The sequence below is a fragment of the Crocuta crocuta genome, unplaced genomic scaffold, assembly GCF_008692635.1.
Source record: "Crocuta crocuta isolate KB4526 unplaced genomic scaffold, BGI_CrCroc_1.0 scaffold68, whole genome shotgun sequence".
NCBI lineage: Eukaryota > Metazoa > Chordata > Mammalia > Carnivora > Hyaenidae > Crocuta > Crocuta crocuta.
In genome coordinates, this window is record NW_027532426.1 from 2419613 (window position 1) to 2438439 (window position 18827).

The 18827-nt window shown below is 52.1% G+C and overlaps 1 protein-coding gene across 3 annotated transcripts; it reads left to right on the forward strand.

Moving 5' to 3' along the window:
- Window positions 1-10464: 10464 nt before the first annotated feature.
- On the forward strand, window positions 10465-16150 carry ORMDL3 (ORMDL sphingolipid biosynthesis regulator 3). Of its 3 annotated transcripts, XM_077779318.1 has the most exons (5): window positions 10488-10579; window positions 11047-11127; window positions 13935-14134; window positions 14859-15010; window positions 15393-16150. In XM_077779318.1, exons 3-5 carry the CDS (start codon window positions 13961-13963, stop codon window positions 15526-15528), a joined length of 462 nt encoding a protein of 153 aa, XP_077635444.1. In that variant the 5' UTR covers window positions 10488-10579; window positions 11047-11127; window positions 13935-13960; the 3' UTR covers window positions 15529-16150. The 3 variants fall into 3 exon arrangements, with proteins under 3 accessions (XP_077635447.1, XP_077635444.1, XP_077635446.1); XM_077779321.1 differs by lacking the exon at window positions 11047-11127 and having other exon boundaries at window positions 10465-10579; XM_077779320.1 differs by lacking the exon at window positions 11047-11127 and having other exon boundaries at window positions 10496-10579; window positions 13940-14134.
- Window positions 16151-18827: the final 2677 nt, after the last annotated feature.

Consider the following 18827-nt stretch of genomic DNA (forward strand, 5'->3'; position numbering starts at 1 on the left):
ATCCCATCATAGCACCTTCTCGTAATGCAGGAAAAGAGCACTGGAGAGCAGCGTGTCACATAGACTTGCACAAAGGAGGCCGAGCCCATATACTGTGGAGACCCATCTAGAAGGAAAACCTCGCTGGATTTTGTAAGAGACTGTATGACTGACCAGAGCTGGACACATAATTTCAGGGCCCAGTGCCAAATGAAAACATAGGGCCCCTTGTTCCAAAACTGTTAAGAACTTCAAGATGGCAACAGCAGATTGTAAAACCAAGCGCAGGGCCCTTCTGAGTACTGGGCATGGGGCCCCGTGGGACTGCACAGGCCACATGCCCGTGAAGCTGGCCCTGGAGGTGACCTTTAAACAAGCAGTTTCAGAAGTGTGATGGGGGCCAGAATCCGATATCGGCTGATATCATCTCTGGAGACAGTCACCACTGACTCATTCTTGTGACATCAACAGGGCCATTTCTCAGACTCACACTTGTCCAAGAAATCAGATAAGACACATTTCCTACACTTGGGCAGGAGAAGCAAAAATTTTGTCTGTGGGTTGCTTGCTAGTTGCTTGTTAGGCACCCCGCCACCGAATGCTTGGGTGTCCGTTTTGGGCTTGTGGCTGAATGTGGAATCGCAGACATTTGGAATCCTACTCCTCACACTGTTCTTCTCTCACACTGGCCAGGAGTTTAGCTACATAAGGCACATGTGTTGAGCATAGCTGTTGATGGAGTGAGCTCCTTCTCAGACTAGAGAAGCTAGCAAGGAAGAGTAGGCCTGGGGTGCCCAGCATGGCAGCTGCGGGAGAAGTGGGCGGGTGTGTGTAGATAGGAGAGTCCAGCTGGAGCATTCACGTGGTTAGTGGAGGGTGGTTAAGTGCAGTGCTCAGCAGAGAAGGAACTGAGAGGGAGGGGTAAGCAGGCAGAATGGTGCGGAGTGCAGGCCGGGGGTTGACAAGGTTGGGGCAGAAAATCTTCTGGAATTTCTTCTGGAAAAGTAACTAAAATATATGGGGCGGCTAGAGAAAGATCAAAATTATTTTTTAACAAGTTCTGTGTGTGTACAGAACTGCCTCAGCTTTGACTTCCCATTGAATGTTCCTTTTCTCCCTATACAAGGAGGGCATTTTTCACATGGGAGTTTTGTCTCCTGTTCTCAGGAAAGAAGGTGGGGGGGGGGGATTAAAATGTTCTTCCTGCATCTGTTGTTTTTTATGTGACGTGAGCTCAAAAGAATCCTAATGTCAAAGTGGCATATTTTGGGGTGGCAGGATTCTGCCATCCTTCAATATCCAAGCCTTATTTCCTTCCTTGATAACGCCCGCTGATTTGGGAGTAGTTCCTCCTGATAGAGCCTGGTTGGTCCTTTCAGTCTATCGGAAATCCTGTTGCCCATTTTCTCAGCCTCCTTTGTGGCCGGGGGTGGTGCAGTTCTGATCAGTGACATCTAGGGGCAAGTCGGCTAAAGGGGTTTCTGGGACAGTCTTTGATTTGTTTATAAAAGAGGATGGGCTAAGCCCTCTCCTTCTCCCTGCAGTTTTCTCCCTGCTTTGAACGGGGAGAATCAACCATAGCTATCCTGTGACCCTGAGGCAACAAGGCAGAAAGGGAAGTTCAAGAGTATCACTGAGAAATAGGCCTGAATATCACCGAGCCACTCAACCAATACTAGCAACCACCAGCTACTTTCATTGTGTGAGAATAATAAACCCCTGCTTCAGTGCTTTTCAGCTTCGCTTCACATTAGACTATGAGAGGTTCCAAAACCTACTGGTGCCTGTGCCCCCCACAGAGATTCTGATTTAATTGGTCTGGCATGTGTCCAGTGGATGCAGACTTTTTTTTTAAGTGTTTTTATTTATTTATGAGAGAGAGAGACAGCGTGATCAGGGGAGGGTCAGAGAGAGAGGGAGACACAGAATCTGAGGCAGGCTCCAGGCTCTGAGCTAGCTGTTAGCACAGAGCCCGACGCGGGGCTCGAACCCACGAACCGTGAGATCATGGCCTGAGCCGAAGTCGGACGCTTAACCGACTGAGCCACTCAGGTGACTTTTTAAATCTCCTTAGGAGACTCTACTAGCAACTAAGGGTCAGAAGCTTTCCTTTGCTTGGGTTCCCTGTTGCTTTCAGCTGGGAGCATTCTTACCTGACACACTAACTTTTGCAGGATATCAGGGAAGGCTTTACCAAGAAGTGACTACATCTGTGCTGGGTCTTCAAGGCCGGGTTCATCAGGTGGAGAAGCAGAGTATGTACAAGAGCAAGGGTGCATGAGAAGCTTTGGCTTCTCCTAGACTATAGAATGGAGGAGTAGTGGCAAAGGCCATGGTTAAAGTGGAAAGGGGAAAGGGACCAGAGCCTTTTAGTCTTGTGTACCATGTAAGAATTGAGACTTCATTTAGTGGCTGGTAGATGAAGGGCTTTAAAATTAGCTTTGAGGGGTGCCTGGGTGGCTCAGTTGGTTAAATGTCCAACTCTTGATGTCGGCTCAGGTCTCATGGTCCGTGAGATCGAGCCCCGCATAGGACTCCTCACAGAACCTGGAGCCTGCTTGAGATTCTCTCTCTCCTCACCTCCCTGACTTGTATATGCATGCATGCATACTCTCTCTTTCTCTCAAAATAAATAAATAAACTTTAAAAATAAATAAAAAAATAAAATTAGCTTTAGTATTTGGATCACTTTCTGGTTGTGTGGAGGATGTATTGGTGGGGAAGAAAGATCAGTTACTGTGACAGTCCATGTGGAACATGCTAACGGCCTGAGTGGAAGCAATGACACAGGACTAAAGAATGTTTCCTTCTTTGCTGTGGCTTCTGGGGTGCATGGGGAAACCCTTGGGCCAGGCCCAAGACCATTTGCGCCACTGGGTGCATCCCTCCCCTATCCCCTTGTGCCTTTGGTTCTCTGGATCTCATGTTCTCTGAGATCCCTTCCAGCCTGACGTTCAGAGTATCTATGATGGTGGGGCAGGGAAGAGGTTGAGGCATGGCAGGGCCTGGCTCCCAAGTTCAGGGCCAGGGAGAGTAGGCCCCCAGGGCCCTACCCTGGGTGGGCTGTGTCAGGTCTCCTCCCTCCAAGGGCAGTAATTTCATTTCCCTAAGATGTGACCTTGGAGGAAAGAAAGTAGGCCTCCTGGTCCCTGTCTCCCTGATGTGGGAAGTGCCCACATACAGCCTGGATAGAGGGGGATAATCGAAAGGAAAGGAGGAGGGCCTATCTAGCTACTTTACCTATCATGTCAGCAAGGGACTCCTCTAATGCCAGTTTACTGGGTAGTTTAGGCAGGAGGAACAGCAAACTTTCTTTGGCTGGAAAGTTCCATGTGGAAAATGGCAAAGGGGGTGTGCACTTTATGCTCCCATCCATCTCTCACTTGTTCAGTGCACACCTGCTGGGTCTTTTAGTCATCAGGGGATGCAGAGAGAGGTAAAATGTCCCCCAGACAATGGAGGAAGACGGGCATGTGCACAAAAATGGCCCCCTGATAGCGTAGGGGTGGGCTCTAGCTGAGGTGTTTGCAGAGGTCAGAGGAACCCAGAAGTCAAAGCAGGATACTCTGCCTGGACAGTTGGGGAAGGCTTCACAGAGAAGGTGACAGGTGAGTGAAGGCCTTGAGGGATGAATAGGAGGCTACCAAATGGAAAAGGATAGGGGGAAAAAAGCGTTATAGACTGAAATAAGAGCAAGAAAGAGCAAGGTATTTTGACAACGGTCAGGAGCTCAGAGTGGCTGTATCTGGGATGTGTGGGTCAGTTATATCCTTCAGCTAACATTCACTGAGAACCTCCTGTGTGGAGGAAACGCATATGACTAAGACACAGAACAAGTAGCCTACCAGGGGAAGTGAGTGTGTAGCAGATAACTTAAATATAGCGCCCCCACTGCCAGTAGAAGGCTTTTACAAGGCACCTATGGGAACTTGAGGAGCACACTGGACAGGGGGTGTGGCCAGGAGTGGATCTGGGGAGAAATGTCACTTCCTTAGCTATGTGACCTCAGGCAGAGTATTTATTTATTTGTTTGTTTGTTTGTTTTTATTTCAACATTTATTTTTGAGAGAGAGAGCAAGACAGAGTGAGAGTAAGGGAGGGGCCGAGAGACAGGGAGACACAGAATCCCAAGCAGGCTCCAGGCTCTGAGCTGTCAGCACAGAGTCTACCTCAGGGCTTGAACCCACGAACTGTGAGATCATGACCTGAACTGAAGTCGGACGCTTCCCTGACTAAGCTATCCAGGTGACCCTGGAATATTTAAACTCTCTGTGCTGCAATTTTCCATTTGTAAAGTGAGGCCGTTTTAAAGATGAAGGGTTTAGGGGCGCCTGGGTGGCTCTGTCGGTTGACCGTCTGAGCCTTGATTTCGGCTCAGGTCATGATCCCAGGGTCATGGGATCCGGCTCCACGCTCAGCTTGAGATTCTCTCTCTCCCTCTGCCCCTCTCCTCCACTCACACACTCTCTCTCTTTCTTTAAAGTTAAATATATATATATATATATTAATACATGTGTTTATGTATTTATACATGTGAAGCCCTTTGCCCAATACTGGAACACAGCCAGCGCTGAATAACGTTAGCTGTTGTTACCGGTGGAGGAGCAGGCATTAGACAGGGGAGGAAGGTGATCTAGCACAGCTGCCACCTTGGATTTCTAGAGAGGTGGGGCCTACTAGGGGTAGTAATGCCTCTGGACGGGAGCTAGGGGGCTTTTTCTTTTCTTCTTTTAAAAAAAAATTTATGTTTTATTTGTTTCTGAGAGAGAGAGAGAGAGAGAGAGAGTATGAGCAGGGGAGGGTCAGAGAGGGAGGGAGACACAGAATCCGAAGACAGGCTCCAGGCTCTGAGCTGTCAGCACAGAGCTGAACGTGGGGCTTGAACCCACGAACCATGAGATCATGACCTGAGCCGAAGTTGGATGCTTAGCTGACTGAGCCACCTAGGCGCCCCTAGGGGTCCTTTTCTTAAGCCACTGCTGATCTGTAATAGTTGCAGTTTTCTAGCCTCCTTTATTCCAGGGGAGAAAATGTCATTTGTTCACGTCAAAGTATGCAGATTCAGGCGTGCCTAAAGAACAGCCCTGTTCTTGGTTCCCAGACAGAGGTTCCGGTTCCCAGGCCTTGGCTCTGGGCGCCAGCCTGCTTGGCCCTTTCCCTGGGCATCCAAATAGCCAACCACAGGGCTGGGTGAGGGGTGGAGAGTGAGGGCCTGGCAATGCTTTCTCACCAGCTCATAGCTCTCACTCAGTGCTTCTTTGTCTGCTTAGCATCACCGCCCCCCTCCCCACCTCTGCTATCCCATGCCTGGGGTGCCCCCCACCCAAACCCAAACTCAACTGCCAATGAAATAAACAGCTCTTTTTTTTTTCTTTGCACTTGATCTGGGTGGGACCTCTACACCTCCCCTTCAGGAAGGAGGGAGATGAGGTCGGGGGGAGCAGTGGGGGAAAGGAATGAATTGGAGGGGAGTGAGGGGGGGTAAGAATGGAGGGGTGCCACACTTTCCCCCAGGGGTCAGGGAAAGGGGCTCTGTTTCTTGACACCCCACCTCCTCACTTCTCACCACAGCCACCGTCTGGGGAATGTGCTCCCAGTTTATTACCCCACCCATGTTTGCTATCTCGGCCCACATGGTTGTATCTGTGGCAAGCAGAGGCCACGCCACCCCACCAGATGGAAACACCAAGGCTGGGGAATGTGTCTATCTCAGCAGACTAGGGCGCTCCCAGAGGGCAGGAGAGCCTGCGAGAGTGACTCACTGGGTTTTAAAAACACAAACACATTTCATTAAAAATTTAAAACTAATAATTTCACATTACACAAAGTTTGAAACGAGAGAGTGAAAAAGATTGCCCCCAACCCCTCCATCCTAACACAAGATCTGTTTCTATTTTGTCAAATTTGCACAGCCCAGTAAAGCAGATGCTCAGGTATCATGGACGTGTAGAATGGATTAATAAGAAGTAATGATGCAGAAAAGGTGGGGTTTGGAGCCGATGGCCAAGAAAGAATTCTTGAGACATCTTTGGTTAAAAAGGTGCTTTTATTAAAAGCACGGGGACAGGACCCGTGGGCAGAAAGAGCTGTACTTGGGGCGTGAGGAGTGACTGATTACATAAGATTTTCTATCTTATGGAGGGGAGGGTGAGGTCAGAATTCCAGGAAATTGAATCTATAGGTTTCTGTAAGTTTGGCTATTGATAAAATTGCTTTTTTCCTTGTAAATCATTAAGATAGTTGTAAACTGATGGAGACTCATGTCCTGTCTGCCTGTGATCTCTATCAGTTAACCACTTGTTTTTCTCTTTCCTTTGTTCTTGGGCAGCCAAGAGTGCCTGAGGAAGGTCACACATATTCCATGGAGGAGGGGGGGAGGTCGGGGGGGGGGGTTGAGTTGCTGGATGTTAGCCTCTGCTTTGCCCTCAGCTTGCCTTTTGCTCCCTCATCCGTAACACAGAGCACTTACTATGTGCCAGCAGGTGTTAAGTGCTACGAATTTATTGAGCCATTTAATCTTCACAACAACATGAGGTGGGCACTATCATGATCACCACCAGCTCTGGTTAGAAACGAGGTAACTGATGAGGTACCTGGGGGGCTCAGTCGGTTGGGTGTCTGATTTCAGCTCAGGTCATGATCTCATGGTTCGTGAGTTTGAGCCCCGCGACAGGCTTTGTGCTGACAAACCAGAGCTTGGAGCCTGCTTCAGGTTCTGTATCTCCCTCTCTCTCTGCCTCTTCCCCACTTGCACTCTGTCTCTCTCTCAAAAATAATTAAACATTTTTAAAAAGTTAAAAAAAAAACAAGAAATGGGGAAACTGAAACACAGAGAGGTTCAATGACTTGCCCAAGGTCACACAGCTGGTAAGTACAGGAGCTGGGTGTTGAACCCTGGCAGTGTGGTGCCAAGTTCTTACTGGTGTTGCTCTCTTTTTTCTTATCATCATCATTAGTGCATATGCAGGTTTATAAAAGGTTTTATTACAGACAATTTCGAATATAAAAAAGTATAAAAATAAGGAATCCCATGTCCCCATTTCCCAGTTTCAACAATTATCACTTCATGGCCCAACTTGCTTCTTTTATGCCCCCAAATCCCTCCAAGTCCCTAGTCCAGATTATTTTGAAGCAAATTCAGTCATCATAACATTTCATCCACCCTATATTTTGGTATATATCTCCAAAAGATAAGAAGGACTTTTTATTTTTAAAAAATTACAATGCCTTAGCATGCCTTAAGAATTATTATTCCTTAGGAATGCCTGGGTGGCTCCATCTGTTAAGTGTCCGGCTCTTGATCTCGGCTCAGGTCATGATCTCACAGGTCATGGGACTGGCCTTGAGTTGGGCTCTGTGCTGATGGTGTGGAGCCTGCTTGGGATTCTCTCTCTCCCTCTCTCTCTGCCCCTCTCTTGCTTGTGCTCTCTCTCTCTCTCAAAATAAATAAACTTAAAAATATATGCAAATAATAAAATTAAATCTTAAGGGCACCTGGGTGGCACAGTCGGTTAAGCGTCTGACTCTTGATTTCAGCTCAGGTTGTGACCTCATGGCCCCCAAGATCAAGCCCCAATCTCCGAGTGGGGCTCTGTGCTGACAGTGAGGAGCCTGCTTGGGATTCTCTCTCTCCCTCTATCTGCCCCTCTCCTGTGTGTGTGTGCTTTCTTGCTCTCAAAATAAATAAACATTAACAAAATTATTCCTTAAGATCATCAATTTGAAGAGTCAGTATCCAAATTTTCCTAATAAAACTTTTTTTTTTTTTAGTGGGTTTTCTTTAATNTAGATTCTGTGTCTCCCTCTCTCTCTGCCCCTCCCCTGCTTGTGCTCTAGCTCTCTCTCAAAAACAAAAATTTAAGAAAATAAAATAAATTTATTTTTAAAAAATTTATTTTTAGAGAGAGAAAGAAAGCACAAGTGTGGTAGAGGGGCAGAGGGAAAGAGAGAGAATCTCAAGCAGACTCTATGCTCAGTACAGAGCCNAAATCAAGAGTTGGAGGCTTAACCGACTGAGCCAACCAGGCAGCCAAAATTTGTTTTAATCTTTAAGTCTTTCCCTCTCCTTTTCCCCTTCCAATTAATTTGTTAAGGGAATTGGATGTTTGTTCTAGTTTCTCTTTTTCTAGATTTTGCTGATTGCATCCTGGGGAATACTCATGCTATTTTTCCCCCCTGATAATTTCATATAACCTAGCAAACATTCTCCTATACTGCCCCATGGTTTTCACAACCATTAACTATATAGCCCTATAGTATGCCATCCAGTGGATATACCATAATATTTTTCTCGGGCATTTAGGTTGCTTTCCATTTTCCGCTGTTATGAAAAATGCTGGAATGAACATCCTCCCACATAGTACATGGGATGTACTTCCTTAGAATATGCTACCAGAAATGTAATCATGGCTCCAAGGCCTGAATGATTTTTCAGCCTCTTGGCACATATTACCAATGGTTTGTCCAAGGGGTTGTGCCTTCCCCAGCACCGCATAAAAGTGCTGTCATTCATTCTGAACAGTACTTAGGGCTATTCAGGGCTCAAGGATGTTTGGTAAAGACAGGGTAATTATGAGGGCAGAGAGCTAGAGAAGGAGAAAGATGATGACAGGGACTCAGGCTAAATTAAGCAGAGAGTGATCTACAATTTACCGCAGACCTAGAGTGAGTCAGAACTCTGTTCATTCCCATTGTGAAAAAAACTTGATAACAGGAGTTATTAATAGGGCATGGCATGTCGGGTAATCTTTCCGTTAGACTGCACATTAGTCAGGCCCTTATTTGAGACATGGGTCCAGTCTGGGTCACTGAAACTTCACAAGGTGTGAGGAAACTGGCAAAGATCCAGAGGGCTTGATCAACTTGAGGAATGATGGAAGAATTCCAGAGAAAAGTCAAAGGAGTCAGGCAGGCTCGCTTTGGAAAAAACAAAGACATCTTTTTTTGCCTCAGTGCTGGGAGGTTTTGCTAGAAAGGCCAGCACTCAGTTGTCTTCGGAAGGGTGATTATACGAAAGGGGTGAAGCAGGAGACACTTCTGTATAAGGTAGAACTTTTTCAGACTCCGGAGTGATTATTTAGGTCTTGTGATGAGTGCTCATTGGTCATTGGCCCTGGAAATATTTGAGAAGCTTCCTGTTCTTCTGCTCCAAGTGGTTCAGATATCCACTTGCTTCCTGCCCATGAGGTGCCTCTTGGGCCCCCCTCCAACTTGTGACGGCTGTTTCCTGGCAGTCTCCTGGGGAAGGGTAGGTGAGGTCTGAGAGGAGTGCTCTCCCTTCTCCCTGGGCCAGCATTCTCCTTTCTGTCCCCTCACATTTATTTCAGGGTGTGTTTACAGCATGTCAGGTTGGCATGGCATGACGTCTTCTGATCCTGCTATTCCAGCCCTGCCGTGCAGAGTGGACTTAGAAGCTGGGTGGGGGCAATGAAAACCACTCAAACCAGCCCCTTTTGGTGACAAGAACAGTGCGGCTGACCCAGCAGACCTGGGAAACCATTTAGTTCAACCTTCTACAGAATAGCTTCCTACCATGCAACAGGTGCTTTACATATATTCTTCTGAATTTGCACAACCTTGGAGGTAGGGTTTCAGAGGTGTAGAATTGGAGATGAAGACAAGTTATTTGCTTGGGGTTACACTGCAGGTAAAGGAGTGCCTATGTTATGCTGGCCTGGCAATAAAATCTGTGCCCTTGCCTTTGGGGCATGCAGTTGTAAAAACTGCAGCCCAGAGAGGTGGAGCCTACCACCCAAAGCCACACAAGCCGACCTGGGACTGGAATTCAGACTCCTAACTATTCATCAAGGAGTCTTCCCAAGACACGTGGCCTCTTCTGAGGCCTCACATGGGGAGGCCGAGGATGTGGCCTGGCCCAGGCCAGCCTGGCTCAAGTTAACTGAAGAGTAGCCAGTCTCTGGAAGAATGCTGGCCACGCCACTGGCTACATTATCTGCCCTCTGGACTCTGATCTTAACCAACATAGTGAGAAGTCAGCTTCCAGGAAGGCCTGGCAGGGCAACGGGCCTGGTAATCTGTCTCTCTTGCAGCCAGTCAGGGGCTAGAGCTGAGCCAGTTAGGTGTAAATGGAAAAATTCTGATGTGGGGTCAGAATATCTGGGTTCTGGTCTATGCTGGGACCCAGCAGGTACCTATGGCAATTTATTTAAAACTCTGAATTTCCTGATCTCAAAACCAAGCAAGGGTAAACCGCACTTGGAGCGCGCTGACACACAAGCAGGAATTGCTACATCCCAAAGCGATACCACCACCATCCGACGTTAGTTTCACGTGCTATTGAAACGTCTGGCCCTGCTGCCCCAGCGAGGCCAAGACTGCAGCAGCGGCAGACAACTACAACTCCCAGGAGGCACCGGTCCTCCAAGCCCCACCACGCGGGCAGGCGGAGGAACTACAACTCCCAGGAAGCACCAGGTGGGACGGCGCTGGGCGGTGACGTCGCGGGGGCCGGCGCGGGGCGCTGATTCGGCCCGAGCTGCCAGCGGAGTGGCTGCCGCCGCGGGTTGTTACAGCTGCTGGAGCAGCAGCGGCCCCCGCCCCCGGGCACCCCTCCTGGGCCCTCGACCGTCGGCCCTGAGTGGTGAGTCTGGGCGAGTGATTTCGCGGTGGCCGAACCAGAGGCCTCCTCTTGGGGCTAGAGGCAGGGTGGGAAAGAAAGTGGGGGCTGCTGGGGAGGCGCCCCGGGCTGAAGGGGACCCGGGCAGGGTGACCGGAGGTGGAGGGGGTGCATCAGCCGAAGGGGTGCATTAATCGAAGGGATGCCCACAGGGGAAAGTCAAAGCAGAAGACCGGGTCTGGGGCGTGGGGGAGGAGTGCTCCGGCTGGCGGAGGAGGGCGGGGAGAGGCTGGGCTTTGGGGATAAATTGGCCGCCTCCAGGGCTGGGTGAACGCGTGGAGGTGGGGGTGGGGCTCCGGACCGGGCCGGGCTCGGAGTGCGAGGTCCCAGGCTGGGAAGCGGAGCTGGAGGCCCCTCTTCGGCTTGAGTCCATCTCGGATAATCCCAACAATAGCGAAGACTCCACCTCCTCTTTTCACCCTCTTCCCCAGCTAGGGGGTTCGCCCCAGTACTTGCCGTCTTTCCATTCCCACCGCCCTCCCCAGCCCGGTAGGCTGGGCCAGAGCTGAGAGGTGAGCGACTGTGACCCTGCGGGTGGGGCGGTGGGCAGAATGAAAGTGGCATGGTGGAGTGGTGCCGGGGTCCCCATTGTCGGGGTCCGGGTTGTGGGCCTGGATGTTTTGTGCTCTTCATCTAGAAGGCAAAAGACTTGCTGCTTAAAGGGCTGCCCATACTTGGGGCAAAGAGTGGGAAGCGCGTACCTGGCAGCTGTCCTGGGGCGCACCGTGGCTTGGGCTTAGGTGCCAGACTGACAGGCTGGACAGGGATATTTGTGTGTGGAGTCGGGGTGGCGGCGGGGGAGGGAAGGAGTAGAAAACAGCTACCAGCAAGAGAGTAGTTAACAGAACAGAGTTGCTGCAGGCTTTGGTTTGAGACAGGTTATGAAACCACATCAGGCACTGCCATGCAGCCACCTGCCAGCTAGGGCAGCCAGAACTTTTCAGCCTCAGCTGCTGCAGGCTTGCTCTACTGGGTTCTTCTCCCTGTTTCTTCCCTCTGGGTGCGGGGCAATTGTTTTTTTGTTTGTTTGGTTTTTGCCTTTTTTTTTTTTCTTCTTTTTTTACTAACAGAAGTGATATGTACCCTTAGCGGTATGTACTCTTAAGAGTGCTTCCTGGCTGCTAGTCTTTTTCTTAATTTCTTGATTTCTTCTGTCTTTTGAGGAGTCAGTCCTTCTGGGATTTCTGCTATCAGGGCAACTAGCATTTAGTCTTCAGGAAAACACTTCCAAGGGTATCAGTTAGGTCCTAGGTCTCGGCCCCTCCTAGACTCATCAAACTTCATTGGATGCCCTGGTTCAACCAGAAGGGAGTGTAGGATGATCTGGAATTCAGCAAGGCCCTTGGTACTGCTGGATAAAATACAGGGGATGGCTTCAGGTCTCTTTACGACCACACCTTTGTGGGTCTAGGTTAGGGAGAAGGGGAGGGACAAGCAGTTTCTGGTCCAACTTGGGGAACTCTACGTCTCTCCTTACTAATAAATCCTTCAGAGGCCTCCCTTCCTAGCTAGCTCCCCACTGCCCCAGGCTTTTGCATCGTAGTAGGTGTCCCAGGAGCCATGTTAGGGTAACCGAAGCTCCAAGGCCCCGGGAAGGTAAACAACTGAGCGAGTCTCAGTTTTCTATTTCCTTCGGTTTCTGTTAGGCCCAATTATCCAGCCTAATAGGCTGAGCTGTGGGGCCCCAGGAGCATTACAACTAGGATGCACCCTGGGCCATCTCACGCATGTTTGCATGTTGGGAGAGTGTGTTGTGGGTCATATTTCCCCCTTGGTCTCTTAGCTTGGAGCTCTCTGAAAAGAGGAAACTTGTTCTCATTATTCTGGAAGTAAGGAACCGATCCTTGAGAATCCTGGCTCCCACACAGGCTTGGCTGTGATCCTTGCCAGAGATAGATTGATTGCAACCGAGTCTGAGGGGATTTGAGGCAGCAGGGTGAAGGAGGTGGCCTTCTGGGCACTTCCAGGATACCCCCATCTGGGAGCCCTTTCTGCACCTCCAGTGAAGATGGGGTTGTTGCCATGGGGATGACCTTAAGGTCTTTACGGGGCAGGACCTCCCCTCAGGGGGGGAGGTGAGCCAGTAGAAAGCACAGTCTGGTCCCACGTCCTGCTGGTTACAGGGCCCTTAGGGATTTGGGAACAACCGAGCTCTCTCAACAAGGGGCTGCTCATTCCCCTCTTTACATGCATCCAGGAATGGCTGGCATTGTTTCTTGGGCATCAAGGGCAGCCCTCCTGGTTCCTCCTGCTGCAGGCCTTCTGCCATTGAAACTGGGCAAGGGAAAGCATGGTGCTAACTTACACCTGGAAACAGGGGCTTGGAAAGGAGGCAGAGGTGAGGATGGGTGAGGCAGAGAGGAAAGGGGCAGGAGAGCGGCCCCAGGTGTAGTTGTGTTTCCTTGGGCCGGGTGTGTTGATGTGGGTTTCAGCTGCCCGTGGGAGCAGTAGATGTTGGCCATGTTCTCTGTCCCCACCTCTCCTATGTTGGGGAAAAGGGCCCTGGTGGTTTGGCAGCAGAGTGGGTGGCATCACAAGGGTTAGCCCGAGTGGCTGCCAAATGGATAAAACATCTTGCATGGGTTGTTTTGTGTCACCAAGATGGAGGCCTCCAAGTCTGGGCAGAGGTTGCCCCTAGTCTGTTGTTTTCTCTTTCCTTCCCTCCCTTCCCCCCTGCCCCCCGCCCTTTCCACTTGATCAGTCTTCTTGGATCAGGGTTGGGAAAGGCCCAGGATTGGACAATTGGGGGAGATGGGTAGAAGCAGTGACCCCCAGATATTCACTCACTGCTGCCTGTTCTCACCCCACCCCCTTCTGTTAATTTTAATGGTGGTGGGAACACAGGGGTAGGAGATGCCCCTTATCAGGCCCTCAGCAAGACAGTCCAGCAGGGGTTATGTTGAGTGATTCTGAGGGGACAGGCCTCTTCTCCCCTCCCCTGAGCTTGGTGGAAAGAGGGCCCTCATCAGAATGCTCTGGAGGATGAGATTGGGGAGCAGGCAGTGGTTTCTTTGCTCTGGGCTGGATGCCCCTTGATGACCTATTCACCCAGGCAGTCCCAGTGCCTGGAGAAGCTCTGTCCCGATTGGACGTTGTGTGTGGGGCAGCCTGGTGTTTATCCCAGCCCGGCAGTGGGGAACGAACGGGGTTAAGTCCACACGGACTTTCTTTGGCCTCTTTGCTTGAGAATCAGAGCAGCAGAACTGCTTGGAGTTTTTGGGGAAAGCAGTGCGCTCCCTCCCTGTGGGGTTTGGACGGTGCAGGGGGAGGGGGGCAGGAAAGTGGTGTGACCTGTCTCACCTGTGCTGCTTGTTTGCAGAGCAGCGGCAGGAGAGGGGCAGCAGGATGAATGTGGGCACGGCGCACAGTGAGGTGAACCCCAACACGCGCGTGATGAACAGCCGCGGCATCTGGCTGTCCTACGTGCTGGCCATCGGGCTTCTCCATGTCGTGCTGCTCAGCATCCCCTTTGTGAGCGTCCCTGTTGTCTGGACCCTCACCAACCTCATCCACAATATGGTGAGGGGCTGCCTGCTGCCTGCCCCGGCCATGTGGGCTACTCTTTGGTGGACTGGAGGAGTAGGAGGAGCCCCCCAAACATGGGCCAGATGTCAGGGTGACATGCTGACAACAATTGTCACCTGAGACCAGGCCCAGCTCTTATCTCTGTCTCACATCCCCCTCCTGCTTTGGGTTCCAGCCATGTGCACTCTGATAAGGGGACTAAAATCTGCAGATTTGTCCACATCTTCAGGATGTGGGCCTGGAGGGAGGGCCACTGGGAGCTGAACTAAGGGCTCTAGAGAGTCCCCAGGACCCAGGTCCCCAGCCTGGCACAGAAATCCCCCTTTCCTGAGTCTGGATTCCCCGCTGTCTTCCAGTCTGGCCCCTCTGCTCCCTCAGCCCCCGCCTGCTGGCTTGTACTCTTTGGTAGGCAAGCAGGGGCCATGGGCTCGTCCCTGCCCCGCCGGCTCAGGGGAGCTATTGCTGGGCGGCTCGGCATTTCTGCAGCTGAGTTCTCCCCATGACTTATCCTCGTGCCAGGCCTCTCCTCTCACCCAGTGGGTCCCCTTCTTCTGCCAGGCTCCCGGCTGCCCCATCCTGACCTCCAGCCCACATCTCTCTGGCCCTGAGAGGGAGGCTTCACGTAGCCTAGAGCCCACTTCTTTGACTCCGGGGTGGTGGAGCTGAGCTGGAGGGCTTTTTGCCTTTTGTGTCCTCTAATGAAGGCTCTTTCCTCCAGGGCATGTACATCTTCCTGCACACGGTGAAGGGGACACCCTTCGAGACTCCGGACCAGGGCAAGGCGAGGTTGCTAACCCACTGGGAGCAGATGGACTATGGGGTCCAGTTCACAGCATCTCGGAAATTCTTAACCATCACGCCCATCGTGCTGTGAGTGCCTTGGGTCGGGGAGGACGCCAGCAGGCAGGCCAAGGCCTGGGGAACTCCGAGCCCTGCCAGGCTTAAACCCATCCCCAGCTCTGGCTTTTGGCATGGGAATGAGCAGAGGCAGGGAGGTTGAAGCATCCCTGGGTCCAGTGCTGGGCTCAGACCTTGCACCTCCCTAGCCCTGTGTTTTGCCAAATGGGCCTTCGTTCCCGCCAGTGATGTGAGCCCACAGACCTGGGATAAAGCAAGGGGACTGGGTCGGGAGGGACCTCTTGTCACCCTACTTCTGTTTTGGGGGTCTTTTCCATAACTCCCCACCCAGGAGTGAGGGAAGAAGGGGTCCTCCAAACAGAGGCTTACGCTTCTTCCCAAAATTCCCACCCAGGTACTTCCTCACCAGCTTCTATACCAAGTACGACCAGATCCATTTCATCCTCAACACTGTGTCCTTGATGAGTGTGCTCATCCCCAAACTGCCCCAGCTGCATGGAGTCCGAATTTTTGGAATCAATAAGTACTGAGGGTGCAGCCCCTTCCGCTGCCTCGGATGGCAGGGGAGGGCTGGAGGCCTGTGCTGTGATGCTGAAGACAGAAGGAGCCTCTGGATCCTGCTAGAGATGGGGGTGGAGCCTCTGGGCCCTAGTTTCCCCTTCAATTCCCCCGGTAGCCGACTTGACGTAGCTTGTAGTGGGGTTTGGGTGGGGCCCCCCACGTCTCTGACCCTTTCTGATGTTTTTGATCTTTTCCTTTTGCCTTTTGGATAGAGACTCCGTGGGGGCAGTCATGGGACGGGCTGGGCTCCCGACCTGTGAGGTTGGGACAGGAGAAACCCCCTGCTCACTTGCTCATCCTCAGACTGCTAAAGCACTTTAACCCCTGCAACGGGAGCAGGGGGACGGTACAGCTTCTAGATTGGTTCACTTTAATTCTTAAGTCTTTAGGATGACACTCAGTGTGTGCTCGTATGTGTAAAAGCAGGCACACGGTGATGCCTCATCCCTCTGGGTAGAGAACTGCCTACTGTAAGTCTCATGCTTTTGGCAGCTCCCCTCCAGCCCAGCCTGGGTACTGGATGGGAGTGGGGAGGGTAAGGAGAGGGGCTGGGTGTGGATGGCCTGGTCCCAGAGGTGAGGGGGCCCAGGCCGCTCTNGGTGAAATGAAATTTGGAAGAAGGGGCCGTGTAGTTGCAGAGATCGGTATAAGGGAGGAGCGTGGGGATAGAAGCCAGACCCAGCCTTATCCTTTGGGAAGCGGTCGCGCTCAGAGAGTTGCTTTCCCCAGGCTGGTGGTGATAATCCGAAGGGAGGCTGCGGGGGTCGGGGGTGGGGGTTAGAGCTCCTGGGTTTGTGTGAAGAGTGGAGGGGGTGGAAGAGTCATGGTTAGCACATTAGCACATCCGCTTCCCGCTTCGACGCTGCCCCGTGCAGCGGGGTGAGGGGTGTGGAGAAACTGGGACAAATGATGAACGGTGGGGCCCTTCTGCAGCCTTCACCTCGTAGCCTCCTCATGCAGACTGGAACTGGCTCAGAGCCTCTTGTGTGTACATGTGGGGCTACAGGGCCACCCCCAAATGGGGTGGGGGGTGGGGCACAGAACGGTCCCTGCCCCAGCAAGGTAGTGGAAGGAGCCAGGAGTGACCTGCGGGCGTGGTCTCCTCAGCCTGAGATGACAGGAGATGGGCAGGAGCCTGCGTGTGGGCCGGAGAGGAGCCGCCTCTTTCCCCTCCGCCATCTGACCAGGGTCTGTGTTACTTTTAGAGTTGTGGGTGCCCGTGCCCCCTTCCAGGGCCCTGAGGGAGGAGGGGAGGTCATTGGTCCCGTTTCCTGCCTCCTGGTCCCCCTGCCCCCCACCCCATGTATCATAGGGAACTTTCACCTCAAAATCTTTCTAAGCAACGTGTGAATAGGATTTTTACTCCCTTTGTACAGTATTCTGAGAAACGCAAATAAAGGACAATGTGTTCCTGTTTCCCCTGAGTCTGGCCTCTGCTTCCTGGAGGGCCCCGGGGGAGGGGGCAGGGGTTTGGGCAGTGGTTCCTGCTGAGGGTAGTGTGAGGGGCTCCGGGGCTGCTGGTCTTCCTGCCGCTCTCAGCGGAGACAGCCTGAGGGGCTGGCAGGGGACCGGCTCAGGGGACCGGCTGGGACCGGCAGAGGCAGCAGCGGAATCCTGCTCTGTGACCTGGGCTGGCTGTTCCTCCGTCAGAGCTCCTACCTCTGGCCTCCGTGGGCTGGCTGAGTGATGGCTCGTGCGTGGCCTGGGAGGGGGTCAGTCTGGCAGTGACTTCATAAGTGAAGCCGGAGTCCCCAGGAGTGCCTAGCCCTTTCCTCAGACCGCCTTTCCCAGCTCTCGCTTCTCTCCCCCCCCCCCGCCCCCCAACCATGCTCCTTCCCTGGGAAAGCTGCATTTCCTCCCAGCCTCCCTGACTTTGGAACAATCTTCCTGCTTCCTCCGCTCTGCCCTAAGCATGAGTGGGAGAGGAAGAGGTAGGCCCCCAGGACTTATTTGGGCTCCTGGGGCCAGGAAAGGGGAGGAGTCCTTTAGTGGAGGGACTCTGATCTTTGAGGACCTTTCAGTGTATGTTGTGCAGGGTCATGTGCTGTTCCTGGGACAGGTGCAAAGTCCCAGGTAGATGGGAGGAGCTGCCTCGGGCAGCCTGGGCTCCTCTCTGGCTCTGGGCCAGCGTCGCCTCGCAGTGTGTTTGGAGTAGGTGTTGGGAAGAGTGCAGGGTCTTTGTCCAAGTCTGCTGAGTGAGGCTCTCACAGTGCTTGGAGGAGCAATATAGACCCCCGAGCCCAGTCCTGGGAGTGGGGGTGCCCTGGGAGCTTCCAGGGACCAGCAGGAATGCAGTCAGGGTCAGGGGCTGGGGCACGTCAACGACAATCAGCATTCAAATCCTGCTCTGCCACTTACTAGACTTGTGGCCTTGCCAAGTTACTGCTCTGAGCTTCAGTTTCTTCCTCTGTTGTTGAAGGATAATAGGTGTTGTTGTGAGGATTAGCACAACACCTTGTATAGTAAATACTTAACACACGAGAGCCACGTCAGTATCATTACTGTCATTACTACCACCATCATGTCTTTAAATGTTGTTTTGGAACTGAGGGAGACGGGGGCCAGGAGACAGGCCAGGCTCACTCTAGTGGTGATCTCTGAGGACTGAGGGGTGGGGGCCAGAGGCCTCTCCCTGGAGAAGGAGGTGGGTGTAGAGGACAGGTGGAGGCATCTCCCTGAGAGGGCTGTGTGGGAGCATGTGCGGGGAGGGAGGCTGAGTCCTGCTTGCTGGGCAGCCTGCCCCCCATGGGTGTTAGCTGCTGTGGCTCTCAGTCTCCAGCATTGCCCACCGCAGCATGGCATGTTGTTAGCTGTTTCCAGCTCTGTCACTCTCTTCATACCCCTTGGCACAACCATAGCCGTTGCCTGCGGGCACTTGGAATGCATGGTCCAGTATGCCTCACCATTCTTTGGTCCAAAATTCACCTAGAATACATACCAGGTGAGTATATCTATATATCTATATATCTATAAATTGTATATATATGTTTTATATATATCTTATCTCTAGCCTTATCTGCCCAGCCATAATGTGGCTTATCTAAAGGCCTGAGAGGTGGGGCACCTAGCCCTACCCAGCTTTCCAGTTCTGTCAGTTCCCTTCTTAGGACTTCCTGAGACACGGTGGCCGGGACCTGTGCAGAGCTCTTACAGAGGGGATTCTCACAACTTCCATTCCTGGTGAGCAGCTGAGGTGAGTGGGCCCTGAAATGGGCCTGTGGGCCCTGGGTACTGCCTTTCCAGACAGCCGGAAGAATTCCTTGGCTGA

Coding starts and splice junctions, on each gene's coding strand:
- ORMDL3 (XM_077779321.1), top strand. CDS start 13,961: ATGAATGTGGGCACGGCGCACAGTGAGGTGAACCCCAACACGCGCGTG. Junction 14,135..14,858: donor CCAACCTCATCCACAATATG/GTGAGGGGCTGC, acceptor TCTTTCCTCCAG/GGCATGTACATCTTCCTGCA. Junction 15,011..15,392: donor ACCATCACGCCCATCGTGCT/GTGAGTGCCTTG, acceptor ATTCCCACCCAG/GTACTTCCTCACCAGCTTCT.